General features: G+C 44.7%; 1 protein-coding gene across 1 annotated transcript in view; it reads right to left on the bottom strand.

Moving 5' to 3' along the window:
- The window catches only part of mdfi (MyoD family inhibitor), a 101,136-nt gene extending 89,352 nt beyond the window's left edge, over positions 1–11,784 (bottom strand). Inside the window, exon 1 of the mRNA XM_055654370.1 lies at positions 11,325–11,784. Coding sequence (XP_055510345.1) covers positions 11,325–11,400 — 76 coding nt within the window. The 5' untranslated portion in view covers positions 11,401–11,784. The remainder of the gene's footprint in view (positions 1–11,324) is intronic.
- Positions 11,785–14,585: the final 2,801 nt, after the last annotated feature.

The following is a 14,585-nucleotide window of genomic DNA, read 5'->3' as shown; positions in this document are numbered from 1 at the left end:
CCATTCAAGGTCCCAAGGTTCACCTGTATCCCCTCCAGGTGTGACAAAGGTTCACCTGTATCCCCTCCAACCTCATCTACTGCATTCACTGCTCTAGGTGTCAGCTGATCTACATCGGGGAGACTAAGCGTAGGTTGGGCGACCATTTCGCCGAACACCTCCGCTCAGTCCGCAATAACCAACCTGACCTCCCGGTGGCTCAGCACTTCAACTCCCCCTCCCATTCCCAATCCGACCTCTCTGTCCTGGGTCTCCTCCATTGCCAGAGTGAGCAACACCGGAAATTGCAGGAACAGCACCTCATATTTCGCCTGGGCAGCTTGCATCCTGATGGCATTAACGTTGAATTCTCCCAATTTTGCTAGCCCTTACTGTCTCCTCCCCTTCCTTAACCCTCAAGCTGTCTCCACCCATCCCCCCGCCCTCGGGCTCCTCCTCCTCCCTTTTTCCTTCCTTCTCCCCCCCCCCCCCCCCCCATCAGTCTGAAGAAAGGGTTCGACCCGGAACGTTGCCTTTTTTCTTCGCTCCATAGATGCTGCTGCACACCGCTGAGCTTCTCCAGCAATTTTGTGTACCTTCGATCTTCCAGCATCTGCAGTTCCTTCTTGAACACTGGTAACTTTAAGACTTTTGCCTCCATCACAGTGAGGAGGTGCCTGGTGAACTCACGGTGGTGGATGTTAATTTGTGTTTATTGTGTGTTTTGTTGTTTATTACTATATGTATGGCTGCAGGCAACGACGTTTCGTTCAGGCCGGAAGGTCTGAATGACAAATAAAGGATCTAATCAAATCATTCCGGGATGTATGGAATTTTGGAAAGTGACAACTTTTGCACCAATTATCTCCAAAACCATGTTTCCAGATGCCAGGGGTTCATTGGCTTTCAACCCCATGACCGTCTCCAAAGCAAATCTTTCTCCTCGTGGTCACTTGCTTCAGCGCCTGTTTCTCTCTTGACCTGCTGCTCTCCTCCTGTTTCTTCTTCCACTAAAGTAGACTGCTCTTATCCTAAATTGCTCTGACCAGCACTTATTTCTCCAACATAGCCACTTAGTTGTCAGTCTGCAGTAGACCTCATTGACTTTGAAAGTGTTTTACTTTTAAGTATCCGCAGATGTCTTAACAATCTGTTTAAGAAGGAACTGCAGATGCTGGAAAATTAAAGCAGATTGTTAAAAGTGCTGGAGGAACTCAGCGGGTGCAGCAGCATCTATGGAGCGAAGGAAATAGGCAACGTTTCGGGCCGAAGCCCTTCCTATTTCCTTCAGGGTTTCAGCACGAAACGTTGCCTATTTCCTTTGTTCCATAGATGCTGCTGCTGCACCCGCTGAGTTTCTCCAGCACTTTTAACAATCTGCTTTAATTTCATTCATGTGTTTACCTCCAGTATTGATGCTTCGATTGGCAAAGAGTCTACATCCAGTTTAGAGTGGGAGCTGCAGACTCCAGGTCGTTACATTGGCAGGTTACTCAGCTCTCTTTGTTTCCCATGAATGCTACCTTCCAAGACAAAGTGAGGAACTCCAGCAGTGAAGTAGTGAAGACGGCCTCTGTGTATCGTTCAGGATATCCTCCCTATTTGCAAAGAAGGTTATCCAATCCAAGCACATTGCTTATAGACAGACACAAAACGCTGGAGTAACACAGAGGCTCAGGCAGCATCTCTGGAGAAAAGGAATAGGTGACGTTTTGGGTTGAGACTCTTCTTCAGACTGATAGTGACTTTTTCAATCAGACTGACTCTTAGTCTGAAGAAGGGTCTCGACCCAAAACGTCACCCATTCCTTTTCTCCAGAGATGTTGCCTGGGTTACTCCAGCACGTTGTGTCCATCTTCGGTGTAAACCAACATCTGCAGTTCCTTCCTACACACATTGCCCATAATTCACACGTTCCTTGGCCCTGCAAACGAGAATGGTAAATCCGATGGAAAGGTTCACGCTACATACTCCAGCTCAACCACTGATGAGTCCGACTGGCCACTTAATTGGGATAATTTCAGAACAAAAACATATTTCAACATTGTATATATGTTGTGAAAAATATTCCAGTTTCCGTAAACAACATGTCAGAAACACGAGAGCCTGCACTGGAGCCCAATCTGAGCCAAGCTCAATAACTGGGAATCTCTGCTAATAATTATCTGCTCCAAACATTTTCTCTTGTAAACTTTCCCTCATGTAATTCTCCCATTATCCTTCCTCCTGTTCCCAGGCCCTTGGCTATTATCCTAACTGAAGATTGGATATTCAAACCTCCTGGTTCTTGGCTGTGCGTGCGAAACTCGGCATGTTCCTTCTCTCCAAGCCCACTCCCAACTCACTCTATGTGATGTTGTCAAATGTTGGTTGTGAATGTCTTGTACACCTTATTACATTCAAGTTTCACGGTATATCCACAAAATGGATCAGTTATTGTGGACATTTGATCTATCCAGTTCCAAAAGATTGATGGCTCCACAACCACAAGGGATCTTTGACCATCCTGAAGGGAAGGAAGTCCTGTCTCATTTTCAGGAGGGGATTTAAAACAGACCTTGGTTCTCTCATTTACAAATGTAAAGGGTCTTAGACTGGGAACAATGCCATCAAAGACCGCAAGAAATTGCAGAGAGTTGCACAAAAACCAACCTGCCTTTCATTGACGCCATTTTGTACCTCACGCTGCCTCTGCAAGGCCAGCAGCATAATCATGGACAAGTCGCATCCTTTCTTCCCTCTCCCATCAGGCAAGAGCTATAGAAGTGTGAAAATGCACGATCGTTTCTTCCCAGCTGTTGTCAGGCAAGTGAACCATCCTAACTCCAGCTAGAGAGCAGTCCTGAACTACTATCTACCTCATTGGAGACTATCTTTGATCAGACATTACTGGCTTTATCCTCCACTAAACATTATTCATCTTATTCCCTTTATCATGTACCTGTAAACGGTGAGCGGCACGATTGTAATCACGTATTGTCTTTCCGCTGACTGGTTTGCCCGCAACAAAAGCTTTGCACTGTGCATCAGTATATGTGATGATAAACTAAACTAAACTGAAATATCTTGTTTAGATGATCGATTGGAAAAGCGATAGTTACATTTGATAATGCACCAGTGCCTCTGGCGTGGAATTTTCTAGTTCGTGTTAATGTGAAAGGTACCAAGACTATCTGCGCCACAGCCCAAGGGTTTGATACTGACCCACAGTTGAGCCTTTCTGGAGTTTGCGTTTTGCTCCTGTGGCCCTGTGGGTTTTCCCGCTGTGCTGCGGTTTGCTCCCATATCCCAAAGAAATCTATCTCTGCTAATTGCCAATAGCCAATAACCCTTCGTTTAAACCCTCAATTATAGATAAATCATTTACACAATGGGAAAGAACGGGAATCAAAACGCTCGGAGACCTGTATGAATTAGGGAAATTATTACCATTTCAACAATTACAACTGAAATATAACTTGAAAAATAATCAATATTTTAAATATCTTCAAATCCGTGATTATCTGAAAAAATATACAAAAGACTATTATAATATGCCCCCAGACTTATTAGATGAAGCCATGAAGATAAAGGCTGAATCAGCAAATCTAATATCATATTTATATAATATTATATTGAATATAGAAATACCTACAACAGATAATATTAGAAGAGACCTGGGAACAAGAATTAGCTATAAAAATTTCAAAAGAGAGCTGGATATTCAAACACTTATTATATGTGCATAAATGCTCGATCAAACGTACGACATACTCTAATCCAAATAACCCAACCAACTCACTCTATTACATAGACTATATTATTCAAAAACTAAAATAAATAAACTTTTCCCCAATGTCTCACCCATTTGTGATAAATGTCAGTTAGAAGAAGCTAACATAGCGCCACTCTTGTTTTCTGTATAAAAATCCAAAAATTCTGGAACCTGAAATATTTGAAATCTTTACAAAATTATTTAAAAGGGGATACTAAAACCAAAGTAGAATGGATCATTTTTTGGAATAAAGGAAGGTAACCCAGAATTAAATGCCATCAAAAGAATTCACTTAATTATGGGCTAATAGTCGGAAAAAAAAGAATATACTTAAATTTTGGAAAAATGCTCCAATACCAACAACAAAAAATGCCAACAACAAACACTACACTTGGTAGAGATGAGACTCCTCCTAGCAGGCAAAGCAGATCACTTCCAAAAGACGTGGTCTGCATTTATGGAACTATTGTCAAGCAAAGAAATATCCTAAGTTATAACATAAAGGCTAGTCCAAGACTACCTGGAAACGGGGGGGAGACTATAAAATAAATTTTTTTTATAAAACTAAACATTGGTATATTCCTTTTTTGCAGAGTTTTGTGTTACGGTAGAGCGATTGATTTTCCTTTCGTATTTTTTTTTTTTTTCTGGTTTTCCCGGGTCTTAGCTTTCTTTTCATCAGTGCTTCCTTCTGATAATTCCTTCCCTAAGGGGTTATCTTCTCCCATGACGATTCCTGCACCTTCACGATTCTTGCTTACTTTCCTTACTTCTTTTATTTCTATCTTTTTTAAAGCTCAAAAAATGAAGTGGTACAACCTAATGTAATAAGATATATGCGATGTATTAATGTGATTTACTGTACTGCTAATAAAAATAAAATTAAAAAAAAATAAAAAATCCCAAATATGTTCCGCTGGCAACTGTGACCTGCCCCTTGGTGTTGGTGGCGGAGCAGAGTTATGGTGGAGCTGCCGGGCATGTATGGGGGAAACCGGCTAATGGGAATTAACTCCAGGGAAAATGGTCATGATCTGCGAGCTGGCATCTGCTGGATGGACTGAATGGCCTATAGTGCTGTTGACAAACTATGATGAAACAAAGTGGTGAGATGGGAGCAGCAGGGAGCAGAGAAAGGCAACTACTGAAGGATAGTTGAGGACCACTGAATTACAAATCAATCTCGGCTGGAGATATGGTCCCATCTGCAAATTATATTTGAGAGGGTTGTTAGAGCCTTGTGATAATCCAGAACGTTCTCCAAAAAAGGAATCAAGCATGATAGACCAGAGTGAAGAAGGGCCCCAACACGAAACGTCACCATCCATGTTCACCACAGATACTGCCTGAGCCGCTGAGTTACGCCACCACTTTGTATTGCTTTTTGTATAAACCAGCATTTGCAGTTCCTCATTTCTCTTGATAGATTTGTTCTACTTGGAGAAGAGGAGGTTAAGATGTTTTCCAAAGTATGAAGGGCTTGATAGAGTAGAGAGTGAGAAATCTTTTTTCAGCAACGTTAGTCAAAATACCAGAGGACTTGGATTTAGGACAATTGATTAAAACAAACTTCAATGAAGGCCCGGCTTTACAGAGTGGGCTGTTGGCATGGTCTGCAGTGTATTATCTGATAAGATGCTGGAAGCAAATTCTAAAATAACATAATAAACAATTGTATAAATGCCTGAGGGAAGGGGAATTGCTGAACTTTGGAGTGGGTTAGTTGCATTGCTGTTTCAATGGACCAAGACAGACAAGAGGTCTCTGCGATCTATACGCCATTGGTTCCACAGCCCCATTCCCTAAACAACGTCACTGCTTGCTCTCCAGCATTTCAGGTTTAGAGATTGATCCTGTGCTTGCGATAGGCACAACATTCTAGAATAAGGGACAGGCAGCATCTCTGCAGAGAAGGAATGGGTGATGTTTGGGGTGTTGAAGTCTGAAGAAGGGTCTTGACCCAAATCGTCACCCATTCCTTCTCTCCAGAGAGGCTGCCTCCCGCGGAGTTACTCCAGCTTTTTGTGTCTATCTTTAGTCTAAACCAGCATCTGCAGTTCCTTCCCACACAACGATCCTGTGCTTGGTACCTTGAGGACAATAGACAATAGGTGCAGGAGTAGGCCATTCGGCCCTTCGAGCCAGCACCGCCATTCAATGTGATCATGGCTGATCATCCCCAATCAGTCTCCCGTTTCTGCCTTCTCCCCATATCCCCTGACTCTGCTATTTTTAAGAGCCCTATCTAGCTCTCTCTTGAAAGCATCCAGAGAACCGGCCTCCACCGTCCTCTGAGGCAGAGAATTCCACAGACGCATGGGTTTATGAAGAGGGGAGATGGGTTGATTTCCTTTCGAGTGAAGATCAGGAGGAATTTCATCAGCCAGAGAGTAGTGAATCTGTGGAATTCATTGCTACAGATGGCTGTGGAGGTCAGGTTTTAGGTATTTTTAAAGTGGAGATTGACAAGTTATTGATTAGCAAGGATGTCAAATGGTTACGGGGAGAAGGCAGGAAAATGGGGTTGAGAGGAAAAGATAGATTAGCCATGACTGAATGGTGGAATAGACTAGACGGGCCAAATGGCCAAACTCTGCTCCTATGATTTATGAACTTAATACAAAGGAAGATGAAGTTTGAACAATAATCTGATCCAATGTTCATGAGAAGCTTTTTTGGTCGTTCGCTGATGAATCAATGTGAAAGGTAGCACCAGAGTTAAATGACCTTCCGTAGAAGGGTCTCGATCTGAAACGTCGCCAAGATGGGTCTCGACCCGAAACGTCGTCTATTTCCTTCGCTCCATAGATGCTGCCTCACCCGCTGAGTTTCTCCAGCATTTTTCTCTACCTTCGATTTTTCCAGCATCTGCAGTTCCTTCTTAAACTTCTCTGCGGTTAATGGGATTTTATGATTCCATGTAACTCTGGCCATTCTCCAACGCACCATTAACTGGAATTCATTTAAAACTCAACCGTTAGTTTTCTGACTCGCCCCAGCCTTGCTTCCCCATCACCCCTGACCTACATTAGCCTCTCATAGAAATGATTGCAACTGAGAAAGTTTCAATCTAAAAATCGTTGCCTGTGTGTCCAAAACATGGCTCTCAATGCGAGCCTTGCCTCACCTGCCCTAGTATGTTCCCATGTGAATCATTGCCAATGCTGCCCAGCTCCTTGGGATGCTTCTTTACATTCTGGATGCCATATATCCCCTGACAGACTGTGCTAAACCCCCCTTTCCCAATTCCAAACCATGTCTCTTTGTTTGGATATTCACTCACATTTTAGGCCAACCTTCAATGTGACTTTGGTTTTCCGTTTAATATCCTGTGTGTACTTTAAAGTCTCTTTTACTTCAGCTCTTTAGTGGAATGAAAGGAGACATTTTCCTTGGTCCTTCCTTGTTATTCATCAGGGGTGACATGTCCCGACTTGCATCTGAATAAGTTATTTAGCCGATCATGCTTATTTTGGCTCTTTGAAGCAATGAGTCGATTCATCACACTCTCGTGCTTTTTTCAGCAAAGCCTTGCAAAATATTCCCTTTCAAATATTTATCCAATTTCCATTTGAAAATCGATATTGAGTCTGCTTCCGTCAATCATTTTAAGCTGTAAATTTTAGATCAGAGCAACTCACTGAATAAAAACCACGTCTCCCCATTCCCCCTCGGCACTTCTGCCAGCTCTCCTCAATCTGTGACTCCAATTACCAATGTTCCTGCCGCTTGAAACACTTTCTCTCTAATCAGAGAAATACAACACAGAAATACACCCTCCCGCCCACCATGTCCTTGCCAACCATCTTGCAGCTACCAGTCTGAAGAAGGGTCTCAACCCAAAACATCACCTATTCCTTTTCTCCAGAGATGCTGCCTGACCCGCTGAGTTACACCAGGTTTTTGTGCCTATCTTCAGCTATCTATACTAACCCCATTAACTGGCACTCAGTCCATTGCCCACAACGCCTTGGTTCTTCAAGTGCTTGTTCAGATGCTTCTTAAATGTTGTGAGAGTATCTGGCCCACTATCTCTAGGTGAAAACATTCTTCCTCAGATTCCCTTTAAACCTTTCTCCTCACTCTGGTAATAGACACCTCAGCCACGGGGAAAATGATCTGACTATCTCCCATCTCATAATTGCAAGCACCTCCATCGGGTCTTCCTACAACCTACTCTGCTCCAAGGAAAGCAAACCCAGCTTATCCAGTCTCTCCTCTAAACTGACACTCTCCATCGCAGGCAACATCTGGTGAATTGGTTCTTCAGCCATCTCAGGCAACCAGAACTGTGCAACCAAAAACGACACAACCAGAATCACACTGGCAACATCCCTCATTTAACATCAACATTGAATCTCCCTTTTATGTTTCCTTCTCCATAGAAATCAACACCAATCTCCCCATTCCCTCCAGTTAATTAAATCCATAGTGGTACTATTCCATCATCACGTGTCTTACCAATGTTAATTAGCACAGGTCAACTTTAAAGCCCTTCCAGAGTGAGATCAAACTTTCCGGCAGCATCTAGCAAGCAAGTTTATGAATGTTTGAACATTTTACAAGTCCCCTCCGCTTGGCACCATGTTCCGTGTTGTTCATTGAATGAAATTGAGAATCTCCTGCCTGGCCATGACAAGTTGACCTTCATGGCACATTATCAGTTATTCTTCAACTGCGCCTTTTATTATATTAATATTTAACATAATATTCAACACCTACCGCAATAATAACACAAACTTCAATGGTGCAGGAGCATTTCCCAAAGCTTTTTGTGCAAAAACAAACAAAATCTGATCGTGAGCCATAGTGTGCGATATTAGTGAGCCAGACTTAGTCCAGGAAGTTTTTTCTATGAGTTTCTCACAGGAGGTGCTAGGAATAGAACAAGGAGTGGTGCAGAAAGAGAGCTCCTGAAGCACTTGAAAGCAGAGGCACCAATGGTGGATTGGTGATGTGGAAGAAGGTGAGAATTACAAAAGGGAAGAGACCTGGGCGCTTGTTCGATTAAGGATCGAATCCCAGATGGGGGAGGGAGGTCGGGTGGGCTCAATGACTATACAAGAGGGGACCATAGAGGTTCCCGATGTGTTCAGCAATCTCTTTGATACACATGGCGTGCTACTTACTCAACTTGCTATGCAAGTACAAGAGGTTTACTATGCACGTTGGTAAACAGAGTAACCCAATGCTGGAAAGGCAAAACTGAACTAAACAAATCTGCCCGCTCAAGGCAAATTGACATTTCTTAAATAGGCATTTCTTAAATAGAAATGGACATTTCTTAAATAGAGCCTGTCTGCTGGTGATAAAATATCCTCTGTAAATCATCAGCATCGAACCGATTCCCATCAGATTTATTTATATATTTGGCAATAAGTTTGGAGTTTATACCACTCCATTTTAGAATCTTAATAACAAAAGTTTTGTTATTGTATAGTGCCATCAAGAATGTCAATAAAACACTTTTGAAAATTTATCAGGCAGTAAAAGCAACATCCCATAAGCAGGAAGAAGGGTCTCGACCCGAAACGTCACCTATTCCTTCGCTCCCATAGATGCTGCCTCACCCACTGAGTTTCTCCAGCATTTTTGTCTTCCTAGACTAAGTCTCCCAGACTTATCCAGACTTAGTCCCAGACTTAGTCCAGGAAGCAGAAGTTCCCACATGGCTGAGGGTTGAATTTCAGAGGTTATAACCTCTTGGTCAAAATAACAAAATTTAGTTTGTTTACATCTACTGGAGAGTAGATGGGACCTTTAGTTTCCCGTTATATGTGAAGGACTGCTCAGCACTGCTCAGTACCACATTGGGGAGGGAGACTCCAACACAAGAAGGGTCTCGACCCGAAACGTTACCCATTCCTTCTCTCCAGAGACGCTACTCCAGCTTTTTGTATCTATCTTCGCTGTAAACCAGTATCTGCAGTTCCTTCCTGCACATTTAGCCTGCAACACATACTGAAGTCGCTGAATGGTCTCACAATGTACACTTGCACTTCTTTAGCTCAAATATCTCATCCCAATGAACCATCACAATTCACAAATCGAGTCAGATTCCAACGTTCACAAACAAATATCCAACATTCTATTCAATGTAAAGGAAGATTTACACATTTTTGCTAGTCAGTAGTTAAAGCAATGAAACAAGGTGGAATCATATGTATGCATATGGATATGGATGTGTGCGTTCAACATGCCTGGCTGTGAGTATCCTGTTGTGTTTCTAGATAGAGGCAGGGAACTGCAGACGGTGGTTTACCAAAGAAGACACAAAGTGCTGGAGTAACTCAATGGGTCAGGCCTCACCAGTGAAGCTGCCTGACCCGCTGAGTTACTCCATCACTTTGTGTCTTTACTTTCATGTTTACCGAGATGCCCAAATGTTTGTTACTGAGAGTTCTCTCAGTAACTGTGGGAAAGTATCTTCCATACTAAAACTGTTGGAAGTACTCAAGAATCAGGCAAAAAACAAGCCTTTCTGGATGGAAGGAATGGATGACGTTTTGGGTCGAGTTCTTTCTATCCAGAGACGCTGCCTGTCCTGCTGAGTTACCCCAACATTTTGTGTCTATCTTTGGTATAAACCAGCATCTGCAGTTCCTTTCCTACAAAAACAGGCCTTTTGTCAGTGGACTTTATCCTACATGTGTCCCCACCTCAGTTTGCATACTTCTGTTACAAATTAGATTGTCACTCTGTCCTTTGTGTCTGCATGAAAGATGCCGCAGCTGATGTACATGTACCATGCCCGGTCCACTCTGTGGCCATGTGTGCTCATGGTTCATCCCTCTCAATGTCACTGTAATTCTGTGAACATGTGTGGCGTGTGTGTGTGTGTGCCTATTTGTCCGTGTCTGTGCCTTAGTCTATGTGTCTCCTTACCTGTGTGTGTCTCTCTCTCTGTCCCTGCCCTTGTATATCCCTTCCCCTGAGTTTGTGTATGTCTGTCTCTGTCCCTGTGTCTCCCTGCCTGTGTGTGTTTATGTCCCTGCCTCTGTCCCTGTGTGTGTGTGTGTGTGCCTCTTTGGATGTCTGTGGCTGGGTGTACGTTTGTGTGGCTGCATCTCTGTATGTATGTATGTGTGTGTGTGTGTGTGTGTGTGTCATTGTGTGGGTGTGTATGTGTGAGGGTGTGGGTGTGTCTGTGTCAGTGTGCGTGTCAGTGTGCGTCAGTATGTGTCAGTGTGTCTGTGTGTGTGTCAGTATGTGTCAGTGTCGGTGTGTGTTTGTGTGTCGGTGTGTGTGTCAGTGTGTATGTGTGTGTTTCTGTGTGTGGCTGTCTGTGTGGCTGTCTGTGTGTGGCTGTCTGTGTGTCAGTGTGTGTGTGTGTGTGTGTGTGTGTGTGTGTGTGTGTCAGTGTGTGTGTGTGTGTCAGTGTGTGTGTGTCAGTGTGTATGTGTGTGTCAGTGTGTGTGGCTGTGTGTCAGTGTGTGTGTGTGTGTCGGTGTGTGTGTCAGTGTGTGTGTGTCAGTGTGTGTCAGTGTGTGTGGCTATGTGTCAGTGTGTGTGTGTGTGTGGCTACCCGCCTCTACCCCTGCCTGCTCCGCTCTGCCTGCCTGCTGTGACCCTCCCGGTGTCGGGGCCTTACCTGTGTGGCGGGTATGCGAGGGTCCCAGCGCCGCCGCTCCGCGCTGAGGGCAGCCCTTGCCATTAGTTAGAGACATTGAGACATGGGTTGCGTTTGGAGACGGAGCTGGGTGAAGGAAGGGATGAAGCGGCAGCCACCAGCACCCGTCCCTTTAACGCCGCCTCGCTCAGCAAGTTGACCATCTGCACAAGCTTTCCTGAAACCTTCTCGCTCCTCTTTTGAATTAGGCACGTCTTTTGTTAAACAAATTTTGCAAAACCCGATCGACCGGACTGAAGCAAGAAAGCAAAGTTTCTTAAAGTCCAGAATTCAGAAGTTCGGAATTTTCTTCAACTTTTAAAACTTTTAAAAATATCTGCAACTATTTTCTCTCCAAACTTTCCTGGACTTCGCGGGATCCTTCAGTTTGTAGACGAGTTTGTTCCTCGGTGACTGCTCTCCAAACCCCTTTCCCCCTCCCCTGCCTCTCCCTCTCCCTCTCCCTCTCCCCGCCCCTCTCACGCCGCCTCTCTCCTGAAGCAAGAGGCGGAAATCGCCTGGATTTCGGGATTTCTCGGTTTCCTTCTGCAAGTTTCAGAAGAAAGCTGCAATTCGTTTTGGAGTTCACCCCCAGACTCGGGGAGTCAGCAGACTCGCCAGCTACTGGGAGCCAAGACGCTGGCTGCGTGGCTGTAAACCCGGGTGTGTCCGGTGATTCATCGGTGGGAGAAAGTTAGTTATTTATTTGGTAGACAAAAGTACTGGAGAAACTCAGCGGGTGCAGCAGCATCTATGGAGCGAAGGAAATAGGCAACGTTTCGGGCCGAGCCCGAAACGTTGCCTATTTCCTTCGCTCCATAGATGCTGCTGCACCCGCTGAGTTTCTCCTGTACTTTTGTCTATCTTCGATTTTCCAGCATCTGCAGTTCCTTCTTAACCAATTAGTTATTTATTTGTTGTGTGTTTTTTTTCTTCCCAAGTTTTGAGGGGTCGTTAATGGCCATCTTTGGCCTTGCAATAACCATATAACAATTACAGCACGGAAACAGGCCATCTCGGCCCTTCTAGTCCGTGCCGAACAAGTATTCTCCCCTAGTCCCATCTACCTGCGCTCAGGCCATAACCCTCCATTCCTTTCCCGTCCATATAACTATCCAATTTAGTTTTAAATGATAAAATCGAACCTGCCTCCACCACTTCCACTGGAAGCTCATTCCACACAGCTACCACTCTCTGAGTAAAGAAGTTCCCCCTCATGTTACCCCTAAACTTCTGTACCTTAATTAATTCTCAAATCACGTCCTCTTGTTTGAATCTTCCCTACTCTCAATGGTAATCGCCAGATTCTGTGGGGGGGTTTGGGGGGGGGGGGGGGGGGGGGGGGGGGGGTAATATCGTTTGACATCTCATTTAAAACTTTAAACAGTGTCTCTGTGTTCCAGAGATACGTGAGTTTTCCCAAGACACAGTCCAAGCACACTGGACTGAAGCAACATTAGCTTCTCTCCCACCTCTAAGGTGATCACCTCCCACAGCAAGTCACCCCCCAGGGCCAAAGGGAAGGCATCTTTAACTTACACCTCATCTTTCCACTCAATCTGAAGCCAATGACATTGTTTGCAAGGCAGTACAATACAATGGCCAACTTGGGTTGCAGCGTGGAGATCATTGGGTCATCAGTTTGGATGACCAGTTCAGGCAGACCAGAGGAAGCAGTCATACCGCCATCCATATAAACGGGACTGAGGTGGAGCGCGTCTCCAGCTATAAATTCCTCGGAGTACACATCTCGGAGGACTTGTCCTGGTCCCTCAACACCTCCAAGCTGATCAAATAGGCACAGCAGCGCCTTTACTTCCTGAGGGAGCTCAAGAAAGCTCACCTGTCCCCCCAGATCCTGACCAACTTTTACCGCTGTACCATAGAGAGTATCCTGACCACCTGCTTCACGGTATGGTACAGCAGCTGCACTGCTGCGGACAGGAAGGCACTACAACGGGTGGTGAAAACCGCGCAGCACATCATCGGTGCCCCGCTCCCTGCCATGGATGCCCTCCACCGAAAACGGTGTCTGAGACGGGCTGGGAAGATCATCAAAGACCCCTCACACTCCAACCATGGACTGTTTGCCCTCCTCCCATCAGGCAGGCGGTACAGGAGCCTCAGGTCACGTACTAGTAGGATGAGGAAAAGCTTCTACAACAACACAATCACACTGCTGAACTCGGAGTCCCGACGATAGATTTCTCTGGTCCTCCGTCCCCTTTGTTTAATTATTCTGTATTTCCTGATTATTCTGTATCTTCCCTCTTTCTATTTTTTTTGTTTTTCTTTATGTACAACTACTACGGACTGACGCAAAACTGCATTTCGTTGTACTGATACTTGTATTTGTGCCATGACATTAAAGTTGAATTGAATTGAATTGAATTGAATGATGTATTGAGGGTGAAAGAGGTGATGAGTTTGGGGGAGAGAGGGAGAGGGAGTGAGAGAGAGAGAGAGAGAGAGAGAGAGAGAGAGAGTGAGAGAGAATTGAATGGTGGAAGGGGGCATCTACAGCTGGATTCACCGTCCATAGACAATAAAGCTGGAGTAATTCAGTGGGTCAAACAGCATCTTTGGAGAAAGGAATAGGTGATGTCTCGGGACAAAAGTTCACCCATTCCTTCTCTCCAGAGATGCTGCCTGTCCCACTGAGGTACTTACTCCAGCTTTTTGCATCTATCTTCGGTTTAAACCAGCATCTGACTGCAGTTCCTTCCTACACGGATTGGCTGCCCATGTTGCCGGCAGTTCCATCAGCCACTCTCTCTGCCCTCCACACTATCATGGGGTGCATTTTGTTCACTCTATCTCTCTACCTCCTTTCCCCACTCTTTATCTTAAACGGTCATCCTGATTATCTGGGGTTAGGACATCCTGAAACTCTAAAGATGTACAGGTTTGTAGGTTAATTGACTTGGTAAAATTGTAAGTTGCCTCTTGTGTGTGTGTGTGTAGGATAGTATTTGTGTGCGGGGATTGCTGGTCGCAGCAGACTCGGTGGGCTGAAGGGCCTGTTTCTGCATTGTATCTCTAAACTGAACTGAGTTAACCTAAAGGAGAATGTTTGGGTCTATGGGTCCGAAGACAAGGTAAAGGAGATCTGACTCCTGACAACGGGTCAGGCAGCATCTGTGCAAATAATGGATAGGCGATGTTTTGTGCCGAGACGTTTCTTCAGCCTGATTGTTTTATGTCCCATTGGAAATGGGAATGAGAGGCACTTGAAATGGTCAC

The sequence above is a fragment of the Leucoraja erinacea genome, chromosome 24, assembly GCF_028641065.1.
Source record: "Leucoraja erinacea ecotype New England chromosome 24, Leri_hhj_1, whole genome shotgun sequence".
Taxonomy (NCBI): domain Eukaryota; kingdom Metazoa; phylum Chordata; class Chondrichthyes; order Rajiformes; family Rajidae; genus Leucoraja; species Leucoraja erinaceus.
The sequence above is the reverse complement of the archived record's forward strand: the minus strand, read 5'-3'. Positions and strand labels throughout refer to the sequence as shown.